At 49.7% G+C, this 17,027-nt stretch overlaps 6 protein-coding genes and 1 non-coding gene across 8 annotated transcripts in view; 2 read left to right on the forward strand and 5 right to left on the reverse strand.

Annotated features, from left to right (window-relative positions):
• The window catches only part of CNI01850 (conserved hypothetical protein), a 3,160-nt gene extending 2,754 nt beyond the window's left edge, over positions 1-406 (reverse strand). The window contains exon 1 of the mRNA XM_024657811.1: positions 1-406. This exon is cut by the window's left edge and continues 136 nt beyond it. Within this exon, the coding sequence (XP_024513526.1) occupies positions 1-187 (187 nt within the window). The 5' untranslated portion in view covers positions 188-406.
• A 301-nt stretch (positions 407-707) lies between these two features.
• CNI01860 lies at positions 708-804 on the reverse strand. Its single transcript has one exon. It is a non-coding gene; the product is annotated as a tRNA-Thr (tRNA).
• A 295-nt stretch (positions 805-1,099) lies between these two features.
• Positions 1,100-4,254, reverse strand: CNI01870 (conserved hypothetical protein). The gene is made up of 4 exons (XM_573000.2): positions 2,713-4,254; positions 2,075-2,651; positions 1,754-2,015; positions 1,100-1,702 (listed from the first exon to the last, which is right to left on the reverse strand). The coding sequence occupies exons 1-4, from the start codon at positions 3,901-3,903 to the stop codon at positions 1,210-1,212; spliced, it is 2,523 nt and encodes an 840-aa protein (XP_573000.1). The 5' UTR covers positions 3,904-4,254; the 3' UTR covers positions 1,100-1,209.
• Positions 4,255-4,495: 241 nt separating this feature from the next.
• CNI01880 (ATP-dependent RNA helicase, putative) lies at positions 4,496-6,881 on the reverse strand. 2 transcript variants are annotated; one of them, XM_572663.1, is made up of 10 exons: positions 6,675-6,881; positions 6,494-6,523; positions 6,156-6,442; positions 6,032-6,105; positions 5,885-5,977; positions 5,733-5,835; positions 5,385-5,674; positions 5,096-5,333; positions 4,784-5,048; positions 4,496-4,729 (listed from the first exon to the last, which is right to left on the reverse strand). In XM_572663.1, exons 2-10 carry the CDS (start codon positions 6,510-6,512, stop codon positions 4,542-4,544), a joined length of 1,557 nt encoding a protein of 518 aa, XP_572663.2. In that variant the 5' UTR covers positions 6,513-6,523; positions 6,675-6,881; the 3' UTR covers positions 4,496-4,541. The 2 variants fall into 2 exon arrangements, with proteins under 2 accessions (XP_572663.2, XP_572662.1); XM_572662.1 differs by having other exon boundaries at positions 6,494-6,845.
• Positions 6,882-7,164: 283 nt separating this feature from the next.
• On the forward strand, positions 7,165-10,607 carry CNI01890 (hypothetical protein). Its single transcript, XM_572973.2, has 3 exons — positions 7,165-7,420; positions 7,481-8,157; positions 8,205-10,607. The coding sequence occupies exons 1-3, from the start codon at positions 7,356-7,358 to the stop codon at positions 10,454-10,456; spliced, it is 2,994 nt and encodes a 997-aa protein (XP_572973.1). The 5' UTR covers positions 7,165-7,355; the 3' UTR covers positions 10,457-10,607.
• A 278-nt stretch (positions 10,608-10,885) lies between these two features.
• CNI01900 (tRNA (guanine) methyltransferase, putative) lies at positions 10,886-12,970 on the forward strand. The gene is made up of 7 exons (XM_572991.2): positions 10,886-11,275; positions 11,324-11,535; positions 11,592-11,734; positions 11,789-11,899; positions 11,948-12,184; positions 12,236-12,709; positions 12,756-12,970. Exons 1-7 carry the CDS (start codon positions 10,968-10,970, stop codon positions 12,900-12,902), a joined length of 1,632 nt encoding a protein of 543 aa, XP_572991.1. The 5' UTR covers positions 10,886-10,967; the 3' UTR covers positions 12,903-12,970.
• On the reverse strand, positions 12,940-16,994 carry CNI01910 (prib protein, putative). Its single transcript, XM_024657812.1, has 11 exons — positions 16,383-16,994; positions 16,324-16,335; positions 16,206-16,275; positions 15,363-16,137; positions 15,233-15,314; positions 14,619-15,178; positions 14,503-14,569; positions 14,293-14,452; positions 14,148-14,237; positions 13,296-14,095; positions 12,940-13,244 (listed from the first exon to the last, which is right to left on the reverse strand). Exons 1-11 carry the CDS (start codon positions 16,841-16,843, stop codon positions 13,163-13,165), a joined length of 3,159 nt encoding a protein of 1,052 aa, XP_024513565.1. The 5' UTR covers positions 16,844-16,994; the 3' UTR covers positions 12,940-13,162.
• Between the last annotated feature and the right edge of the window lie 33 nt (positions 16,995-17,027).

The following is a 17,027-nucleotide window of genomic DNA, read 5'->3' on the forward strand; positions in this document are numbered from 1 at the left end:
GGATGGGATATGCAAACTTCTTGGGAGGAACTGGAGCGCTGACCTGGGCAGGAGATGCCGGCGTCGGAGGCGTGTCAACCACCGCCGGTTTTGAGAGGGTATCGACCGAAGGTTGACGGGTAGGAGTGGCTGCAGGAGTCGGCAACTTCGCAGTCTTGGAAGATGTCTTGGCTGGCTTGGGTGCCATTGTGCTGTTTTTAAGCTATGGCGTTATGTGACAATGTCAAGCACAGAAGGATATACTGCGGAAATGATTGCAACGCAGCAGGTAGCGCGTCGGGCTTGGAGCCGGCTGGTTGCTTTTGCTACTGGATGAAGACCTACGGAGAGCTGTGGGATAGATAAGCTCCCGCTGCGGTGAAGCCAGGGGATGGAGTAGGAGATATTGATGAAAGGCGAATTTCAAGTTAAAAGAATAAGCATTCTGCGTGTTCAGCCATTTCATCGGTTGCTCATCGCTCGCGAACTGAGCTGCGAGCATCATGACGTGGAACGCGACCTTATCACATCCCCTCACATCGGCGGCCCCCTTCCAATCTTCAAGACATAACACGGATACAGCCCTGACAGGCATAGATTATCGGATGAGGGATGTTATCCATGCAAGACAAGAAGGGATTATAATTCTTTATACATACATAGAAAAGCAGGAGAAACGGGTGATTTGATGATGATCAAAAAAATCATCCAAAGTATCAAAAAGAAATTGCCTCCATGCCGATTCGAACGACAGACCTCCCCATTAATGAAAGCGATCGCTAATTTCTACTAGTGGGGTGTTATAGCCAACTAAACTATAGAGGCTTCGATGTTTTTTGAAAATGCACTCTAATGAGAAGATATTTTTTCTGCCCACTTTCAATTCTTTCAAAAATAATAACGCCTCTTCCCTCGACGGATGTGTGCTTGATAAATGTGTGCTACGGTTTGACGCCACTGTGTGAATTTTCAACCTCTCTAGATAGCCTTTTGACTCCTTTGCTTGTCGTTCTTTACTGTTTTTTCGCGAATGTCATGCGGCAGATTTGTCCTTTGAACAACAACACAATAAAAAACAGCACGCAGTCTGATACCGTACGGGCATTGTGGTTGAATGCTGTTAACTGTTACATAATAATACAAAAACCAATAGATAGATAAGAGCGCTCCACCATGTATGTGCTGGTTATAGATATGTAAATCATGCAGTTCGAGAATACGAATTTTTGGTTAATTAAATTGACAAACCCCGCATGTCCCTTCTTCTGTACTCGCCCTAGCTGACACTCCTATCATTGTGCTGCTCGTCACGTTTGTATCTCTGGCAGCTGAGTTGCTACCGCTGCTGCTGCTAGCGCTTGACATGGAACTGCCGCTGACTTTAACACTTGAGCTTGAAGTTGAGGCTATACTTGTGATGGTACTGCTGGCAGCTACAAAACTCAGGGAGGTGCTCGAGCTCGAACGACTGCTTGACGATGTCGTGCCCGCAGTCAGATTCGTGCTTCGAAGATCACATGATGTGAGCACGGTGCTCGAACACACTGAAGATGGCATGGTGCCGGATAGCCGGTAATTCGACGTGAAAGACATGGTAGTCAGGGACGATGGAATGGAATCGGGGGCAGAAGTGAAATCGTTGTTTTGAAGATACAAAGTTTTGAGGGACGCAAGTTGGCTGAACGAAGGTACCTGACCGCTGAGCGAGTTGTAAGACAAATCGCTGTGATGACCTGTTAGAATTTCGCCTTTTCGAGATATAAAGTTTACTCACAGGTAGGTCAATGAAGAGGGCAATTTGTCCGCTTCGGCGTCGGTCAACCCTTGTCCTGTGACAGCGGCAGTGACGAGTTTGGTGTTGGATGACAGGTCAGGCATAGATGTGCCAAGCTGGGAATTGCTGACCAGCATCAAAGTGACCAACCCTGTTGCAGAGTTGAAGGGTGCCGTATCGATCCTGCCGGTGATCGCAGTGTACTCAAGGTCCAATGTCTGAAAATAGGGAAGAGATAGTAAAGAGCTTGGAAAATCACCAGCTAAAAAGTGATAAAACTGTTTAGAAAGTTCTTGAGATTGACAGATGAACACAACTCACTAGGTACAGATGAATTACCAAGAAGATGTAGTGCTTTCAAAGCATAAACATTTCCGAGAGTATCTGGAAGCGCTGTGGGTACGTTGGGATATTGCAGAGACAAACTTGTTATCCTTCCCCTGGAGTCACACCCAATCCCATCCCATCCACAAGGACTCGCATCTTCACCCCACTTACTTAGCTGGCTAGTATTTTCAATCTGACTGTAGATGTCCATCATGGCACAGAACTGAAGTGCGGACCCCACACCAGTGGAATTGCCGTTAACCATCGGTTCAGAAAAATCATTAGTAGTAGACTGAAGGACCTGCACACAGTCGGAACAAGGGTAAGAAGCTGGAGATGTGGGAGCGGACGAAGTGAAGAGGTTAAGGCAGGTACTGAGTGTTTGAGATGACGTTGAAGAGGCAGAAGCTGCTGAAGAAGTGACTGTTGCGGATCCAGAACTGTTATCCGCACTGGCGGCGTCGCTAGATGATGAAGTGTCCAAAGATGAAGATGAGGACTTGCGAAGGAGTGAAGTGCAAAGGCCAATCGTCAAAGCAGTAAGGAACAAGATCGCAACAATAATTGTAATCTAGGATATTCATGAATCAGCTTTAAGAACCTCATCATGCTGGAAGAAACATTATACACACCTTCCATATTCTCTTATTCCTCTTTGCGTGCTCTTCATCCCTTTTCCCCGCTCTCCATCCGTTGTTACTGGAACCAACCACTACAGGATACTTTCCATCTCCATCGTAGCCTATTATTCTTTCTCTTGAACCAAGCCAGCCAGGACTTTTTCTTGAATAGATGTTGCTCATCTCTCTCGCCGGGCTTGAACCACTCGAATATGCCGCCTCGCCAGGTACGGCTAACCGCACACCTGGCCTAGCGTTCTGACGAAAGCGAGCCATCTCCTGAAGTTCTCTCTCTTTCAATGCCCTCAGTGACTTGTTTGTAGCTCCATCGTCACCGCTGGAACCATTACGAAGGATACTCTTGCCAGGCATCCATTTTGAAGTTCGTTTAGCAGCGTTTGAGATAGTGTCTGTTGCTCTGTCCAGCAGAGTGCGTGGGCGGTCGTACTTTTCGATGAACTCGGAAGGATCGTAAGGAGAAGGCGTCGGTGTGGAATTGACTTGTGGCGAAGGAACGATGTATGTGGGGGTGAGAAGCACATTGTGAAGAACCGATTCATAATTGTCAGGCGTGTCAACCGCCGTGCCACGACGGTTGGGCTTGGGCTTGACGTCCAAGTCAACCAGAGAAGGCATAAGCCCAGGGGGAATGACCTGTCCTGGACGAATGTCGGCCTTGCCATCTTTCCACGATGGGTACCGATGCCCTATCTCGACCTCTGCTACTTCGAAAGGGTCTTCGACCAACTGCCGCTTCTTTCTCGGCTTGATCTTCTTGGGTAATGAAGGCACTTGCTTCTGAGGCGGAGGAGAGTCAAGGTTAAACGGCGTACCAGGGTCGATGACGACGTCCACGGATGAAGGTGGATACATCATATGCGTTCTCTCCAGGTTGAGCGGGGGTGGTCTCTTTGCTCTCCTCTTCTTTTCCTCCACTGGCTCCCCCTCTTCACCGTGTCCCCACCCCAATGGACTCCTGTCATAGCTCTTTTTTCGGCAGGGCGGGAAGGGTGTTCCCAGATCGGGATACTCGCTGTGGACGGGCGAAACCGTATCTGAAATGATTGTCTCGTGCCGTGGACCCGGATGAGTAGGTGGCATTCGAGGGGGATCGACAAAAAGAGGTGGATGCCGGGCAGGGAGAAGGGATAAAAGGGAAAAGCGAGACTTGAAAGAGAATCGCGAACTGTCTCTGGGCGCCATCTCGTTATCTCTTCCTCCTGTGGTTGGCCGTAGGCAGGTAAATAATTGTTGTGATTGACTTGAATGGCCGGATGATGGTCGGTGGCGCAGTTAGTATGCTACTCACGACACGTTTGTACGGGTAAAACGATAGAGAGGAGAGGAAGATGTTGCTCTCATGTGCACTTCTTAAAGAAGGGATGGTTCTGCGGATGGCTGATGGGATCTGCATGGCGAGCTGTGGGCTCCTTGTTTGGTGCGAGCTGTGTCAGCAACAATAGGAGACAGTGGACGTGTCGTAAGAGCAAGTCTGGGCCCTGCATCGCTGCAGAACATTGGGGCCGCAGGGATTCTCGCGTCGTTTGAGAGACAATAGAATACGAGAACAAAAAGAAACTGGGATCCATCGTTTCGCATGATGAAACATTTTTCCATCAAGGCACCACTCACTTATGTTCCTGTTTATTTCATTTACCAGTGCAGAGTCCGAGCACGCGTCGCGTCGTTTGGTAACTCGCACAGAGGAACGTGAGACCTGCTATCTGTTGGACAGATGGATGCAGCTAGGAGCCGAATAATACAGTCAAACATAGAGCGACACAGAAAGCACATGATGCCATAACCATACCTCAGGTTTATTTTACGAAACTCTAATATAATTACGCCGGTCCCTTCATAGCCAACTTCAAAGCCTTCTCCAACTGCTCGATATCTGTCGTACTCCTGGCATCAATCTTCTTCATAGGCTTTCCGAGAGTGTTCATGATCCGCTCAACGTCGGACTTGGATCGGTAGTCGTGGGTGAAGATGACAGAACAACCCTTTCGGCCGAATCGACCAGTTCGACCTATGTATTCTATCAGTATACACGTCCTAGAATGCAGCAACCCGGATCACTCACCGATACGGTGGATGTAGGTCTCGATGTCCGGACCATTACCGCCAGGTCCCAGGTCGGGCACGTCATAGTTAACGACCATGTTCACAGCAGGGATATCGATACCTCGAGCAATAACGTTGGTAGTGATGAGAACCTTGGTCTCACCATTCCTGAAGCCGTCGAGGATAGCATCACGTTCTTGGGAGAGCTTGTCACCGTGGAGAGAGGCAACGGCATGACCTTCGGAAATAAGACGTTCAGCAATGTGGTCGGCGGTGACTTTTCGCTACAAGGATGTCAGCTACGTCAAACAAGGTAAAGACATGGACTAACCTTGCAGAAGACGATACTTTGTCCGATGACCAAGCAGTCGTATAGGGCAGACAAGGCTTCATACTTCTGATCCTCGCTGTCACATTCAAGGTAAAGCTGCCTGATCGCATCAACAGTAATATCTTCCTTCCTCAAGAAAATCTTGTTGGCTTCGGGAGCGAATCGGTCGGCGAACTCTTGAACGTCATCGTTGAAAGTAGCAGAGAAAAGGACATTTTGGACGTTGGGAGGAAGGAGTCTAGTTCGAGCATCAGCATATGGCATTGAGCAATATATCAACAAGACGTACTGCTTGATCCTGAAAGTCTGTTCACCCAAACCTTGCTGGGCGATCAACTCGTCAGCCTCGTCAAGAACCAACACCCTAATCATCCTAGGATCCAAAATTCTTGAGCCCCTCATCAACATATCCACAAGGGTACCAGGGGTACCGATGAGGATCTGCTTGTCGATTCGGGAATTACGAGACCAAGAGCCAGGGATGGCAAGGAAAGTGCCGACTTGAGTGAATTGACCGATTTGGTCGATAACTTCTTGAATCTGACGGGCAAGTTCTCGGGAAGGAGCGATACAGATGGCCTAAAGATCAATGTCAGCTGCCGATAATAAGGCCAAGGAACTAGAAAAAAGAACCCACTTGAGGGGTGGGGATGGTAGGATCGACTCGGCTCAACATGTTGAGGGTGAAGGCAGCAGTCTTACCAGTACCAGACTGACTTTGCCCGATGAGGTTTCGAGGGCTAAAACCAATGGTTAGTAATGTTTCGTACGCAAAACCGATATACTTACGGATTGGAGAGGAGCAAAGGAAGAGCCTTCTCTTGAATCTTGGAAGGTTTTTGGAAACCAGCGGCAATGATACCCTTCATGAGATCTTCGTGACTACCAAAATAATTAGCTTGGACGCCGGATAAAAAAAATCATTGGTCAATTCACAGATTAAGCTCCTTGAAAGACTGGACAGAGTAAAGAGGAGAGTTGGGGTCGCCTTGGAGATCGGCAAGTTTGACCTGGTGTATCGAATCAGCCATACAATGGTTGCAGGAATTAGGTTACTCACCTCGACCTGGAAGGTGTTAGTAATCAAACCTTCAGTGTCGTCTTGCAGTTGGATGTCGGAAGCCTCCTTCTTTGGAGGTTGAGAAGACGGAGGTACAGGAGCATCGAACCATCCGTCGTTGTTGTTCGCACCGCTACCGCCGTTGGAAGCTCCAGCGTCGGCCCACCCGTTGTCTGCGGGAGCACTAGGCGCCGGTTCACCCCAGCCGTCGTTGTTACTGCTGCTGACGGGTGCGGAAGCAGGAGGAGGAGCAGGGGCACTGGTCTCTGTCGCAGTCTCTCCCCATCCTGTTATAACGTTAGCTCAGTTGCAAAAACTATGCTACAGGCAAAGCTTACCGTCGTTCTGGTTGCTCATGTTTTGTTCCTCTGTTTTTGTACGGAGATTGTAAATAAAGATGACAGGGGTAGGGTGAAGAGGCAAGATCGGAGGAAGAGCGACCACAGGGCAACCAATGAATGAAATGTCAGTTAAAAAGGAACAAATTTTGACAAGATCTAATAGGTTTGGGATACGGACGTTTTTGTTTTTCATCCTCGTCAACCATATCGGCCCACGAGGTCGAGGCAGGAGGGGCCTGTGCGTCGCTCATTTTGTTGTGATCGTCGGTGTGGAATCAAGTAATGATGGCAATATTAGGTAATAAAGCAGGCAAGAATCGGCAAGTTACTGTGCTGTACTGCAGTCGCAATATGGTGCCAGTGGAGAGATAACGAGAAATACAGCAGATGCTCGAATATATATTTACAAGGGTGCATATACACCTCTACATCCGCCTGTAGCGCCTCTGCTGCTGCTCTCTCGCCCGTCTGCTTTGCGGCGGCGGCGGAAACAGCGGCAACACGACGACGACGACGACGAGCGCGCACAAAAGTGATGATGTGGACTTACACGTGTGTTATTGGAAAGAAAGGAGATAGAATTGGTTCCGTGGATAATAGCTGTTGCCCGAATTGGGCTATGACGTCGCTCTCGTAATTTGTGTGATGTCGATCCTCCCCGCATGCCTCGCCGATGGGACTAATACTCTCTCCGTTTCCAGTCCTCGCTCTCCATCCATCCATCCACCCATCCCCGCTCCAGAATCCCTGCATCTACACCCGTCCTTTGCAAAAGCCGTTACTTCGAAGGCGACACGTGTAGCCAGCCTGCAACAGCCAGCACCCGTCTTGACCCTAATCCGCCAGCCAGGGTCCCGTTATGGACGTCCTAAGACCGGGCCATGCCCATCGAAGCAGTAGCGACAGACTGCTCAACAACTATCTGTACGTCTCGCGCTTCCTTTTCCTCCGCACTGGCTTCCACGACTGACGTTCATCGTTTAGCGACTCTCAAAAATCTTTATCAACTTCTCTTTTCACCCTCCTTTCCCATTCACACTCGTCCACCTCCTCCCTCCTCGCCTATGTGACGTCTTCCCCTGGTGTTCTACTTTCAGTCCGTCGAGCCGTTCGTCATGCAGCGTTTGAGGGTCCTCTCTCCTCTTCAATGACCGAGCGCGGGGATCATTTTCCTGAGCACGACTCCGAAGGCGGATGGGCCGCGTACATCTCCAGTTTGGAACAGTTCCGAAAGGACTTGAAGCAGATCCATCTTCTTGAAGAAGAGTTGAGCCGAGTCAAGAGAGATAGAGAGATCCTTGTTGGGAGACTTATCAAGGCCACAAAGGGACGACCCACCAAGTCTGATCTTTCAGCACTCGCGTCTACCTACAGTTCCCATGCGCTTCACGATGCTCCCCAATCTTCGCGAGCCTCTGTCCTGTCTGATAACTCCTCAGTCACTAGCAAAGAAGGTAAGAGGGCTGGAAAGCTTGCAGATGCTCAAGCCGAGCTTCTTGGCTGTGAAGAACACCTTCGAGGATTGGAAGTTAGGATTGAAAATGAAAGGAACAGGGTGATGAGCAGGGGCCTCGAAGAAAGATTCAGGTCCATGGAAGTCGTCGGAAGGATGTGGGTTCAACAAGCGAAGAGGGGCTTGGAAGATTTGGACAAGATGCACGGTAGGTTGTGTGCTGTATCACGATGGGGCGGACACTGACGGACGTAGACCTCCCTCCCGATGCCTTTGAGCTTGACTCCAATGGTTCTTTGGCCCCTTCTCAGTCAGCCTCTCAAATCATACCCTACGACGACCGCCCTCCTTCTCGCAGCGACGTACCTTATCCTCGTCACATGCAGCACGAAGTAGCGGGTAGTATTACCGGGAGTATCGCCGAGGAGGACGAAGACGGTTCTTCGTCTGAAGAGGATCCCAACCAGTTTGTCGTCCATGAAAACCGACCTGGCTCACAACTGAGTCCCCGCCTGCCTCCCAAAGGCCGTGCCACCCCGGGGCCCAAGTCACCTTCCCTCGGTGTACCTTCGGTCAACTCGCGAGCCCGTCCTCTCTCTAACGTCGAGTCTCCTGGTCGTGGCGGTCGAAGAGCTGCAAGCGATATCGGTACTGGTGCTTATCGTCCACCTTCTTCTCGTGCACTGAGGCGTACCATCTCTCATGACGAACCCAGCCCCAGAAGGGCAGGATCTGATACCAGTAGTATCAGGGAACATAGGCCGAAGAAGAAGGGATTCTTTGCTTCTATTGGAAGGCTGTTCAAGAGCAAGAAGCATGGTTCTGACAGGTCTTCATCACCCCCTTATGGCTCCAGCCGTGGTGGATGGCAGACTAGGACAGACTCCAATGTCAAGCGTGCGAATGCCTTTGGAGGTGCACGAGGCGGAGACGAATCCTCTAGCGACGAGGACAACGGCAACCTTGTCAGTGTATCCAACAACCGCAACTCGACTTGGACTGTGGATCCCACAAGGTCTTCTGGATCTCATATCAAGCGCAGCTCTACCATGCCTGTTGCCAACGGACTGATCCCTCCTAAGCCTACCCGATCAACCAGCCAGAGCACTATCACCGCGAAAAGCAAGCCCAAGACTACTGGAGCAAGCAATGTGTCCAGATCGAACACCGTCAAATCTAGTGTCTCTGAGGCCACGACCGTGAAATCTGGTGGGACGGTAAAAAAGAAGACTCGCCCCAACGGTTCTATCGCCCGTGCCAAGAGCCCAACTTCTGTTAACGGTCATGGTCAGGGCGCCGGGGTGGCTGGTCGAAACATCATGACGTTAGTCGACACTTCTAACCCTCCCGTCATGCCCGAAGTACCCAAGGCGCCCAAGAGCCAAGTTAACCCCGAGATGGAAGGCATCAAAGCCCCCGGGAGCAGCATTGTGACTGCGGATACTCCACTCCCTCCCATCAAGCACACTCCGTCTGCTGCCACTTCGGTGGGAGCACCTGCGTTGGGTAGATCGGTATCCTCCAAGTCGGCCAAGAAGAAGGAGCAGGTTAAGCCAAAGAGTTCTCCTCCTTACAGGCCCACTACTCCCCTACCCCCTAGCAGGACGCTCTCGCCTCCCGTCAAGTCTGCTATGCGACCCACTTCCCCTCAGCCCTCCTCCCCTCTCGCACCCAAGTTGGATCTTCCCACCACTCCCATGTACACTATTTCTGCCCCTGCTCCAATTTCACTGGAAGAGGTGAAGAAGGAACAGGAAAGGGAAAAGGAGGAACAGGAACGGGAACGGGAACGGAAAAGGGAACAGGAAAAGGAGGAACAGAAGAGCCGAGACGCTAAGCGAAGCTCATTTGTGTCGTTGCAGAGTGATGGAGCTAGTATCTACGAGTCTGCTATGGAAGACGGAGATGAGGGCTACGGTCCGGAGACCGACTCTTCTGATGATGAGGAGGATGCCGCCAACTACAAGATGGTCAAAAATGACAAGGTCATTAGGCGTGGTGAAATGGCCACTGGTGATCCCAACTACATGAAAGACGATGAAGAGGATGAGGGTAGCCAAGTCACTATCGGAGCTCGCTCTGAGCCTACAGCCATTGCAGCTGCTCCCCCTACCCTCGGCGCACCTGCCAGCGCAATCCCTCGCCGTCGAAAGTCTGTCCGCATGGCAGTACCAGACTCCCCTAGCACCGAATCCCACCCTCAGGTCCATGTCCCCCAAGCACCCAGACCCATTGCCGTGTCTACCGAGGAAAGGCCCCGTTCTCGTACTCCCAGCCCCGAGCCTGAAAGAGTTGAGCAGGCTTGGTCTACGCGAATCGGAAGGATGAGGGAGGACACCAGTGAGGATGAGGATGAGCAAGATGATTACGTGAGAGCAAGAAAGGGCTTGATTAAGACCAACAAATGGGATGCGGTCAATGCTGCCAAGGAGAAGACGAAGGGTTTGAAGAAAAAGGGGAGTGTTAAGAGTAAGGGGAGCGTCAAATCCAAGGCTTCTCGAGCGTGAGGGGAAGGAAAAGAAGAGACATAGTGAACACGCAAAATGCGTTTAATAGATCTTGTTATACACACGCATAATGAGGTTGAAAGTAATCAAATCTATAGGTAATTAAGAATGCTACGTATAGTCTGCTGCTATGAAATACCGTATATGGCCCTGGGTTCCCTACATGCCAAGAAGAACAGAAGAGCGGCAAGTTGTACATGGTGTATGATGAACGAACCAGGACCGATGAACATGAACCAAGAAGCTCACCACCACGCAGAACTCGTCCATGAAGCAAGATGTTTACCCCTCAAGTTTTACTAGCAAATCTGTTCCTCCGGTTCAGGCCAGAAGTGATGACGTGTTGGGTTCCTGTCGCAACTCTTCACTGTTTGTCCAGCGACAACGGAGCGCGGAAAGACGGATGAAATTTCCAGCTTTCACGGTAAAACTACATCGGTGATCTTGATCACGAGCCGTCAACCAACAGGAATAATAATTGCAGGACTGGACGTTGATATCGCCCGAGTTCATGCTCAAATCGCTGTGCTTCGTGATCCGCCCCGCAATTGTTAGTAGACCGCAATTTCGGCTCCCCACCATCGCAAGATTATCGCTTCGACAATTTCAGAATCAGCCGCAGTCTGTTGGATTCTTCACTATGGCACCTTTGGAAACCAGAGCGCTCGCACTGTCCCCCTCCGCGACCATTTGTCCACCGTCTCGTATTGGAACGACGGAGCTCGACCGTTCGGCATTTGACTTGGACGTTCAGATACTCTCTGCGGTAGTCGAACCCGGGATGATTGGGAAACTGAGATCACATCCTTCTTTAAAGGAGTGAGTGCTTTTAGAGGCTGAATTGCTATTATTGCTGACTATTGTTAGCTTGGTTTTGGATTTGCCCAAGACCAAACCAATTGTGGAGTGCCCTGCTGGACTGGCCCCCGTTGCTGCTCGAGACGTCAAAGGTCTCAAATTGCTCAGATTTCATCTCTCTAAGGAAAGCGAGCTGCCCGAAGAGGCGAAAGAAGTTTTGAAAGGAGCAAAGGCTCTAGTCAAAGAGGTTGTTAGATTAGGATACGACAACTGGAACGCTTGTGAGTATTCTCGGCTGTCTGATTGTGATAAATCACTGACATTGACTCCTCCTCAGCGGAGATCCTTGGGGCCTGCCTTCCTACCACAAAAAGCGAGGATATTCCTTCTTCATTCACAACAACAGGTCATATAGGTCATATGAATTTGCGTGAGGAGTGGTTGCCTTTCCGATACCTCATCGGTCAAGTAGTTCTCGATGTAAGTTTCCGTAATGAGCGCGAATTTCTGTGACGGTCGCTAATATAACATCAGAAAAATCCGGGTTTGAGAACCATTGTTAACAAGCTTGATACAATTCATGCCCAATTCCGATATTTTGACATGGAAGTGATCGCGGGCGACAATGACTATATTGCGACCGTCGTAGGTATCGTTCCTTATAAGTTAAAAATGTCAGCTGATGCTTTTAAGAATGAGTCTGGATGTTCTTTTACCTTCAATTTTTCCAATGTATACTGGAACTCTCGTCTTCATCACGAGCACGAACGTCTTATTAGCCTATTTCCTCCTGGCTGTGTCATTGCAGATGTCATGGCTGGAGTTGGACCTTTCGCTATCCCCGCTGCCAAGAAGGGATGCTACGTGCTCGGAAATGACCTCAATCCTGAGAGTGTCAAGTGGATGAGGGAAAATAGGCTTAGAAATAAGGCAGGTCACCACCTCGAATATTCTGAGATTATCACTGACATTCTGCTTCAGGTTGAACCGACATTGCGAGTATCAGAAATAGATGGATTTGAGTTCATTCGCATCGCGCCACTTGAAGTTTGGACCCGTCCATTTGACCCTGCCCCTCCCCCCAAGGTGTCTAACCGTCAACGAGATCGTGAAGCGAAAGAAGCACGACGGAAAAGGGAACAGGCAAAAGCTGCTGGCCAACCAGTCACAGAGACTGCCCCTATGTCAATTCCCTCTCAGGAAGTCGCTATCAAGCCCCACCCGCCTCAGCCTCCCAAACTAATTTCCCACTTCATTATGAATCTCCCTGATTCTGCGATCACCTTCCTTCCCTCATACGTAAGCTGCTACACTCCTCTTCTCGCTGAGAGATCATTCATCGATGAATATGGTGGTGAAGAAGAAGCAAAGCGGAAGGTCGAGATGCCCATGGTGCACTGTTATTGTTTCACTAAGGAAATTGAAATTGGCAAGGCAGAGATAGACATTTTGCAGGTGAGGCCATAATTCAGAAGCGGAAACTGTACTGACGAGCCGATAGCGAGCATCCACAAACTTATCTTTCAACCTCACACCCCAAGTCGAAAATTACAACCTTCATCACGTCCGCTCCGTTGCCCCCAACAAAGACATGTACTGTCTGTCATTTAGATTACCCCGGGAAGTGGCTTTCAGGCATAACGGATAGAAGCCGTCCTTACAGAGGAACACTACAGTCGTATCTGACTACAAAATGCATATACTTTTTATACTTCTTGCTCTGAATTTCTTTACGTACATGTACACGGGACGGGGTATCCTACTAAGTCACAACGCAAGATCAACTGTAGAAAAAAAAAGATCAATCATGAAGTCTGTAAGTACACAGTACAGTACACAAGAGGCATCCTTCTATTACAAGTTCCAGTCATCCAAAAGCCTAACATTTTGACTACTTTTGAGACTGTTCTAATGCGGGTGAGGGGATTGAGTCCGACTTCCTGCTCTACTACCCATCCTACTTTGTATAGGAGTCTGGTGTAACGGTGTTCTGTAATGAATCAGTAAGGTTGGAAAGTACCGCCAAGTATAAATTGCTCACATTATACCACTTCCATACTGACTATGCAACAGCCCACCACTCAACGTGATCTGGCCCTTACCGAAACCGGGAAGAAGCATCGACCCATCCCATCCATCAAATCCGTCCGAACTCATAAAGGTTGGCAGATATTCTGCCCATCCATTAGACCCAGATGGAGTACCAAAATGACTGCCACTGGTGCCCGCTGCGCCACTTGCATTGCCTGCATTGATATTGGTACCAGAGGGGTTAGCAAGGAAGGCGGAAGTAGGAGAGGGCGCGATGGAGGGACCAGCTTGTGAAGGGAGAATAAGCATGTCACCACCTTGGGGAATGAAAGTGAACTGTGTTTCATGGGGAAGAACATCAGGATGCCAGTTGGTGGCGTTCTGGCCCATTAAGCTAGGATCATAAACCCCGTTTTGAGCTCCTTGTGCGCCGTCCACAGTTGCGTTGGCTGCAGAAGTATTTGTCTCTGTGTCAGTCCTCGCGGATGCAGCAGAGGCGTCACTAGCTGCCCTAGCACTGCCGACCATGCCCAATGTAGCTGCCTCGCCAGGAACAATGCCATGCATATGTCCTGCGATTGTGTGACTCCCCGGTGAGGCTGGGGCAGTAGTTGTACCACCGTGTCGCATGTCTTTGGTTTTGCGAACAATTTCGCGAATGAAAGCAGCATAGATGGCGGGCTGATGAGAGGGGTCGGCGGCACAGTCTTCAAGAATGTCGGCAACCTCGGTCACAAGATTGAAGATGGACTCTTCCGAATCATGGTATGGCCGAAGTTCAGGTTTGAGCAGCTTGAGGAGCGACAGCAGCTATATACATTGTCAGTCGCATGACCTTAAAATTAGCGGCAACGATACTCACAGCGTAACTGCACATGACAAAGTTAGTATCGGGCAAGTATGGCAACCATCCCTTGGGTAAAAATTCTTCCTTGACGACCATACAAACTTTCTATTTAGCCAGCGGATGTCAGCTCTATTGATGCACAACGGATCGCGTCACGCACCGTCGCAGCTTCATACACGTTTGTCAAAAAGAACGAGATGTCCATTTTTGCTCTCTCTAGCGCATTTTCTAACCCAAACGAATAAAGGACCAGCGATGAATATGCAAAGTAGAAGTTGGCACGGCTGTCAAACTCCCTGCTTGCCTCACTAGTCGACAACCTATACAACGTCAATGTCCGATGAAAGATGCGGAGACCAAACCGACCCACTTATTGTTCTTGGCATCTCCCAACCATCTTCTCAGCTCTTCATGCGCCGAACGGACGATCAACATGTCTGAAGATATGTCAGTAACGATTCGCTGGCAGACAAAAGACGAACTTACAGTCACAGTCGTGCCTCAGTCCCGACACAGTAGATGTGGAAGAGTAGATGCTATCTATCGCCCTACTCATAATCTGCTGCAACATCACATAGGCAGATAGCGCTGCATCTGACGGGAGAGAGAACTTCTGCTGATGCCATACTGATTCACACGCATTTCGGATGATATAATCCTCCCGCAAGCTGTACGGCTTGCCCATCTGCGCCGAAAGAGACCGGTCCAAGACGAAACAATGCAGCCAGCATCGTTCGCGGTTAATAATCTCAAGATCGCGTGCCCGGCCCTCTTCAGTGTCGAGATTGGACATGATGCTTTTCCGATGAAGATTGAGATCGGTAGCCATGCGAATAGCCATGCCCAGCATCAACCAGGTCCTGTCTTGCTCAAATGTCTTTTCGGGCCCTAAAGTCCAAAGGGACAACAGAAGATAGGCTTGTACCACCTCCACACTCTTGTATCCGCGAGAGGGGACTTCAAAAGCAAGACGTTTGGCATAAGCGGAAAGCGAATGGTGAAGTTCGGGCTTTTTGTGGTAAAATCTTGCGGCAATGGCACATATACTACAAATATGTTAGTATTGTAACCGGACGATTGTGGCTGGACAAAGTACTCACACTGTACACAGGAACTGACTCCTTTGCAACACTAAATCTGGGGTATGGAATTCTTTATAGACCAAAGGCACATGGAAAGACACTTCAACAAGTCAATATTACTCTGCGTGTGTCAGCTGCGCCAACTCACTGTGGTCGAAAAAGATATCAAATAGCTCCCCGATTTCATCCCTCGTTAGAATAGTCAACAATTCCGGCACCCTATGATCTGCGGGCATGGGAGGCAAGAATGCGACAGACGCTCCAGGCTTAAAATAATTCTGACCGGAAACGCCCAACCCATGATCAACATCAAAATGTTCGTCATCTTCAACCTGTCCACCCCTTACATCGCTCGTCGCCATTCTGAACGTAGCTGCACCATTCATTGAGACATTGCCATTCCGATGCTCTGGAAGACGGTCGCCTGAAAATGGCCGAGCCAAAGATTTACCCAAGCCGTTCGCTGTTCCAAACCCCTTGGTGAAATTTCGCTTGGAAGCGTCATTTTGCAGTGAGGCTTCTGCCAATAGACCCAGAGGAGATAGAACGTTATCGGGCAAAGAGTGAAGCCGGGGAGAAAGAGGTGGTTGTGCGGTATGTCCGCCCTCGTGAGACATATCATGCGCGCGGTCACCAAAAGAACTGGAAAAAGAACCTCGGTTCATAGCGACCGCAAGATTAGGCGTGACAGGGGCGTGCGAGGTGATGAGACCGATTACATCGGGGTCATCCGTGGAAGAATGCAGGGCTGAAGAGAAGGATTCGAGGGAGGATTGATCGATATTGCTCAGCGCGACACCAATATTCTTCAATGCAGCCTCCATCTTAGAGAGTTTTGCAGCCATAGCCTCATTTTTCCGTGAACTTCTCTTGCCTCGGTTGGATTCTTCAAAGATGCACTCGTGTCCTCCAGCTTTGCAGCGCTGAGGCTGGGTGTCAGCTGGCGCAGAAAAAGTAGCCGAAAACGACCGATATATAAATCCAAACTTGCCTTGCAAATGCCGTTTCCTTGACCTGCTGCTGAATCGTCCGGAATGCATCTCATCTTGATCTTTCGGCAACTGTACAGATATTAGCAAATTACAAGGACCATCTCCCAAGCGACTGACGCGACGCAGGCTCTGTAGAATGTCAGCGATCATTTGCACAAGCACAAATGAGCACTCACCTCGATCCTCTTGTCAGTTTAGTTTTTGGTTTCCCATCCGGACCTTTCACCATTTTCATGTTGTTATTCTTCTTATTGGATGCACTTTTGTTTCCCCCGGATTCGTCGTCGTTCTCATCGTCGTCGTCATCGTCATCATCATCCCCCTCTCCTTCACTATCTCCATCCTTCGTTTGCCCCTGCGGTGAATTCTTCTTCCCATCTGACCCTGCTGTCCTGGGTCGCTTCTCCTGTCTACCACTCCCACTTGCATTCACACTGGCTGAGTTGAGTGTTTGGGCATCAAACGTTGTTGAGCTGTGTAGAGGCGAGGGCGTGAACGGGTTGGCCATGGAAGAGTAGGCTGCTGCGTACGGATGTGAGGGCATCTGCACCCATACTTGCTCCGAGTTTGTTGACTGCTGGGCAGAGTCCCCGTTGGGGAAGGAGTTGGACGAAGAACCGTCCCAAGCGCGCTTCATTGTTGGATGGGTGGCGAGATGTTGACGTGTGCGGGATGGAAGAGCAGTGGTGGAAGTGGCAATAAGAAAGAGGGAGTTGCAGTAAGTGGGGCACCCCAATGATATACAATTAAATCAATCGGGATTAGCGTGATTGCTTGTTGATGATACGATCGGGCGGTATAGCACAGATAGAGAGAGCAGT

This window comes from Cryptococcus neoformans (genome assembly GCF_000091045.1).
Source record: "Cryptococcus neoformans var. neoformans JEC21 chromosome 9 sequence".
In the NCBI taxonomy this organism is placed as follows: domain Eukaryota; kingdom Fungi; phylum Basidiomycota; class Tremellomycetes; order Tremellales; family Cryptococcaceae; genus Cryptococcus; species Cryptococcus deneoformans.

What these genes read in the sequence shown, in the direction of transcription:
- CNI01870 (XM_573000.2), bottom strand. Translation starts at nt 3,903, where the DNA reads ATGGCGCCCAGAGACAGTTCGCGATTCTCTTTCAAGTCTCGCTTTTCC. An exon ending in GGAATAAGAGAATATGGAAG is followed by an intron (nt 2,652 to 2,712) that starts GTGTGTATAATG and finishes TGAATATCCTAG; the next exon opens with ATTACAATTATTGTTGCGAT. An exon ending in TGGTAATTCATCTGTACCTA is followed by an intron (nt 2,016 to 2,074) that starts GTGAGTTGTGTT and finishes ATCACTTTTTAG; the next exon opens with CTGGTGATTTTCCAAGCTCT.
- CNI01880 (XM_572662.1), bottom strand. Translation starts at nt 6,689, where the DNA reads ATGAAAAACAAAAACGTCCGTATCCCAAACCTATTAGATCTTGTCAAA. An exon ending in CTACCATCCCCACCCCTCAA is followed by an intron (nt 5,675 to 5,732) that starts GTGGGTTCTTTT and finishes ATTGATCTTTAG; the next exon opens with GCCATCTGTATCGCTCCTTC. An exon ending in CAGACTTTCAGGATCAAGCA is followed by an intron (nt 5,334 to 5,384) that starts GTACGTCTTGTT and finishes TGCTCGAACTAG; the next exon opens with ACTCCTTCCTCCCAACGTCC.
- CNI01890 (XM_572973.2), top strand. Translation starts at nt 7,356, where the DNA reads ATGGACGTCCTAAGACCGGGCCATGCCCATCGAAGCAGTAGCGACAGA. An exon ending in AGACTGCTCAACAACTATCT is followed by an intron (nt 7,421 to 7,480) that starts GTACGTCTCGCG and finishes TTCATCGTTTAG; the next exon opens with CGACTCTCAAAAATCTTTAT. An exon ending in AGATTTGGACAAGATGCACG is followed by an intron (nt 8,158 to 8,204) that starts GTAGGTTGTGTG and finishes TGACGGACGTAG; the next exon opens with ACCTCCCTCCCGATGCCTTT.
- CNI01900 (XM_572991.2), top strand. Translation starts at nt 10,968, where the DNA reads ATGCTCAAATCGCTGTGCTTCGTGATCCGCCCCGCAATTGTTAGTAGA. An exon ending in ATGACTATATTGCGACCGTC is followed by an intron (nt 11,900 to 11,947) that starts GTAGGTATCGTT and finishes GATGCTTTTAAG; the next exon opens with AATGAGTCTGGATGTTCTTT. An exon ending in CAGAGATAGACATTTTGCAG is followed by an intron (nt 12,710 to 12,755) that starts GTGAGGCCATAA and finishes ACGAGCCGATAG; the next exon opens with CGAGCATCCACAAACTTATC.
- CNI01910 (XM_024657812.1), bottom strand. Translation starts at nt 16,843, where the DNA reads ATGAAGCGCGCTTGGGACGGTTCTTCGTCCAACTCCTTCCCCAACGGG. An exon ending in TGATATCTTTTTCGACCACA is followed by an intron (nt 15,315 to 15,362) that starts GTGAGTTGGCGC and finishes GACTTGTTGAAG; the next exon opens with TGTCTTTCCATGTGCCTTTG. An exon ending in CAGTATGGAAGTGGTATAAT is followed by an intron (nt 13,245 to 13,295) that starts GTGAGCAATTTA and finishes GATTCATTACAG; the next exon opens with AACACCGTTACACCAGACTC.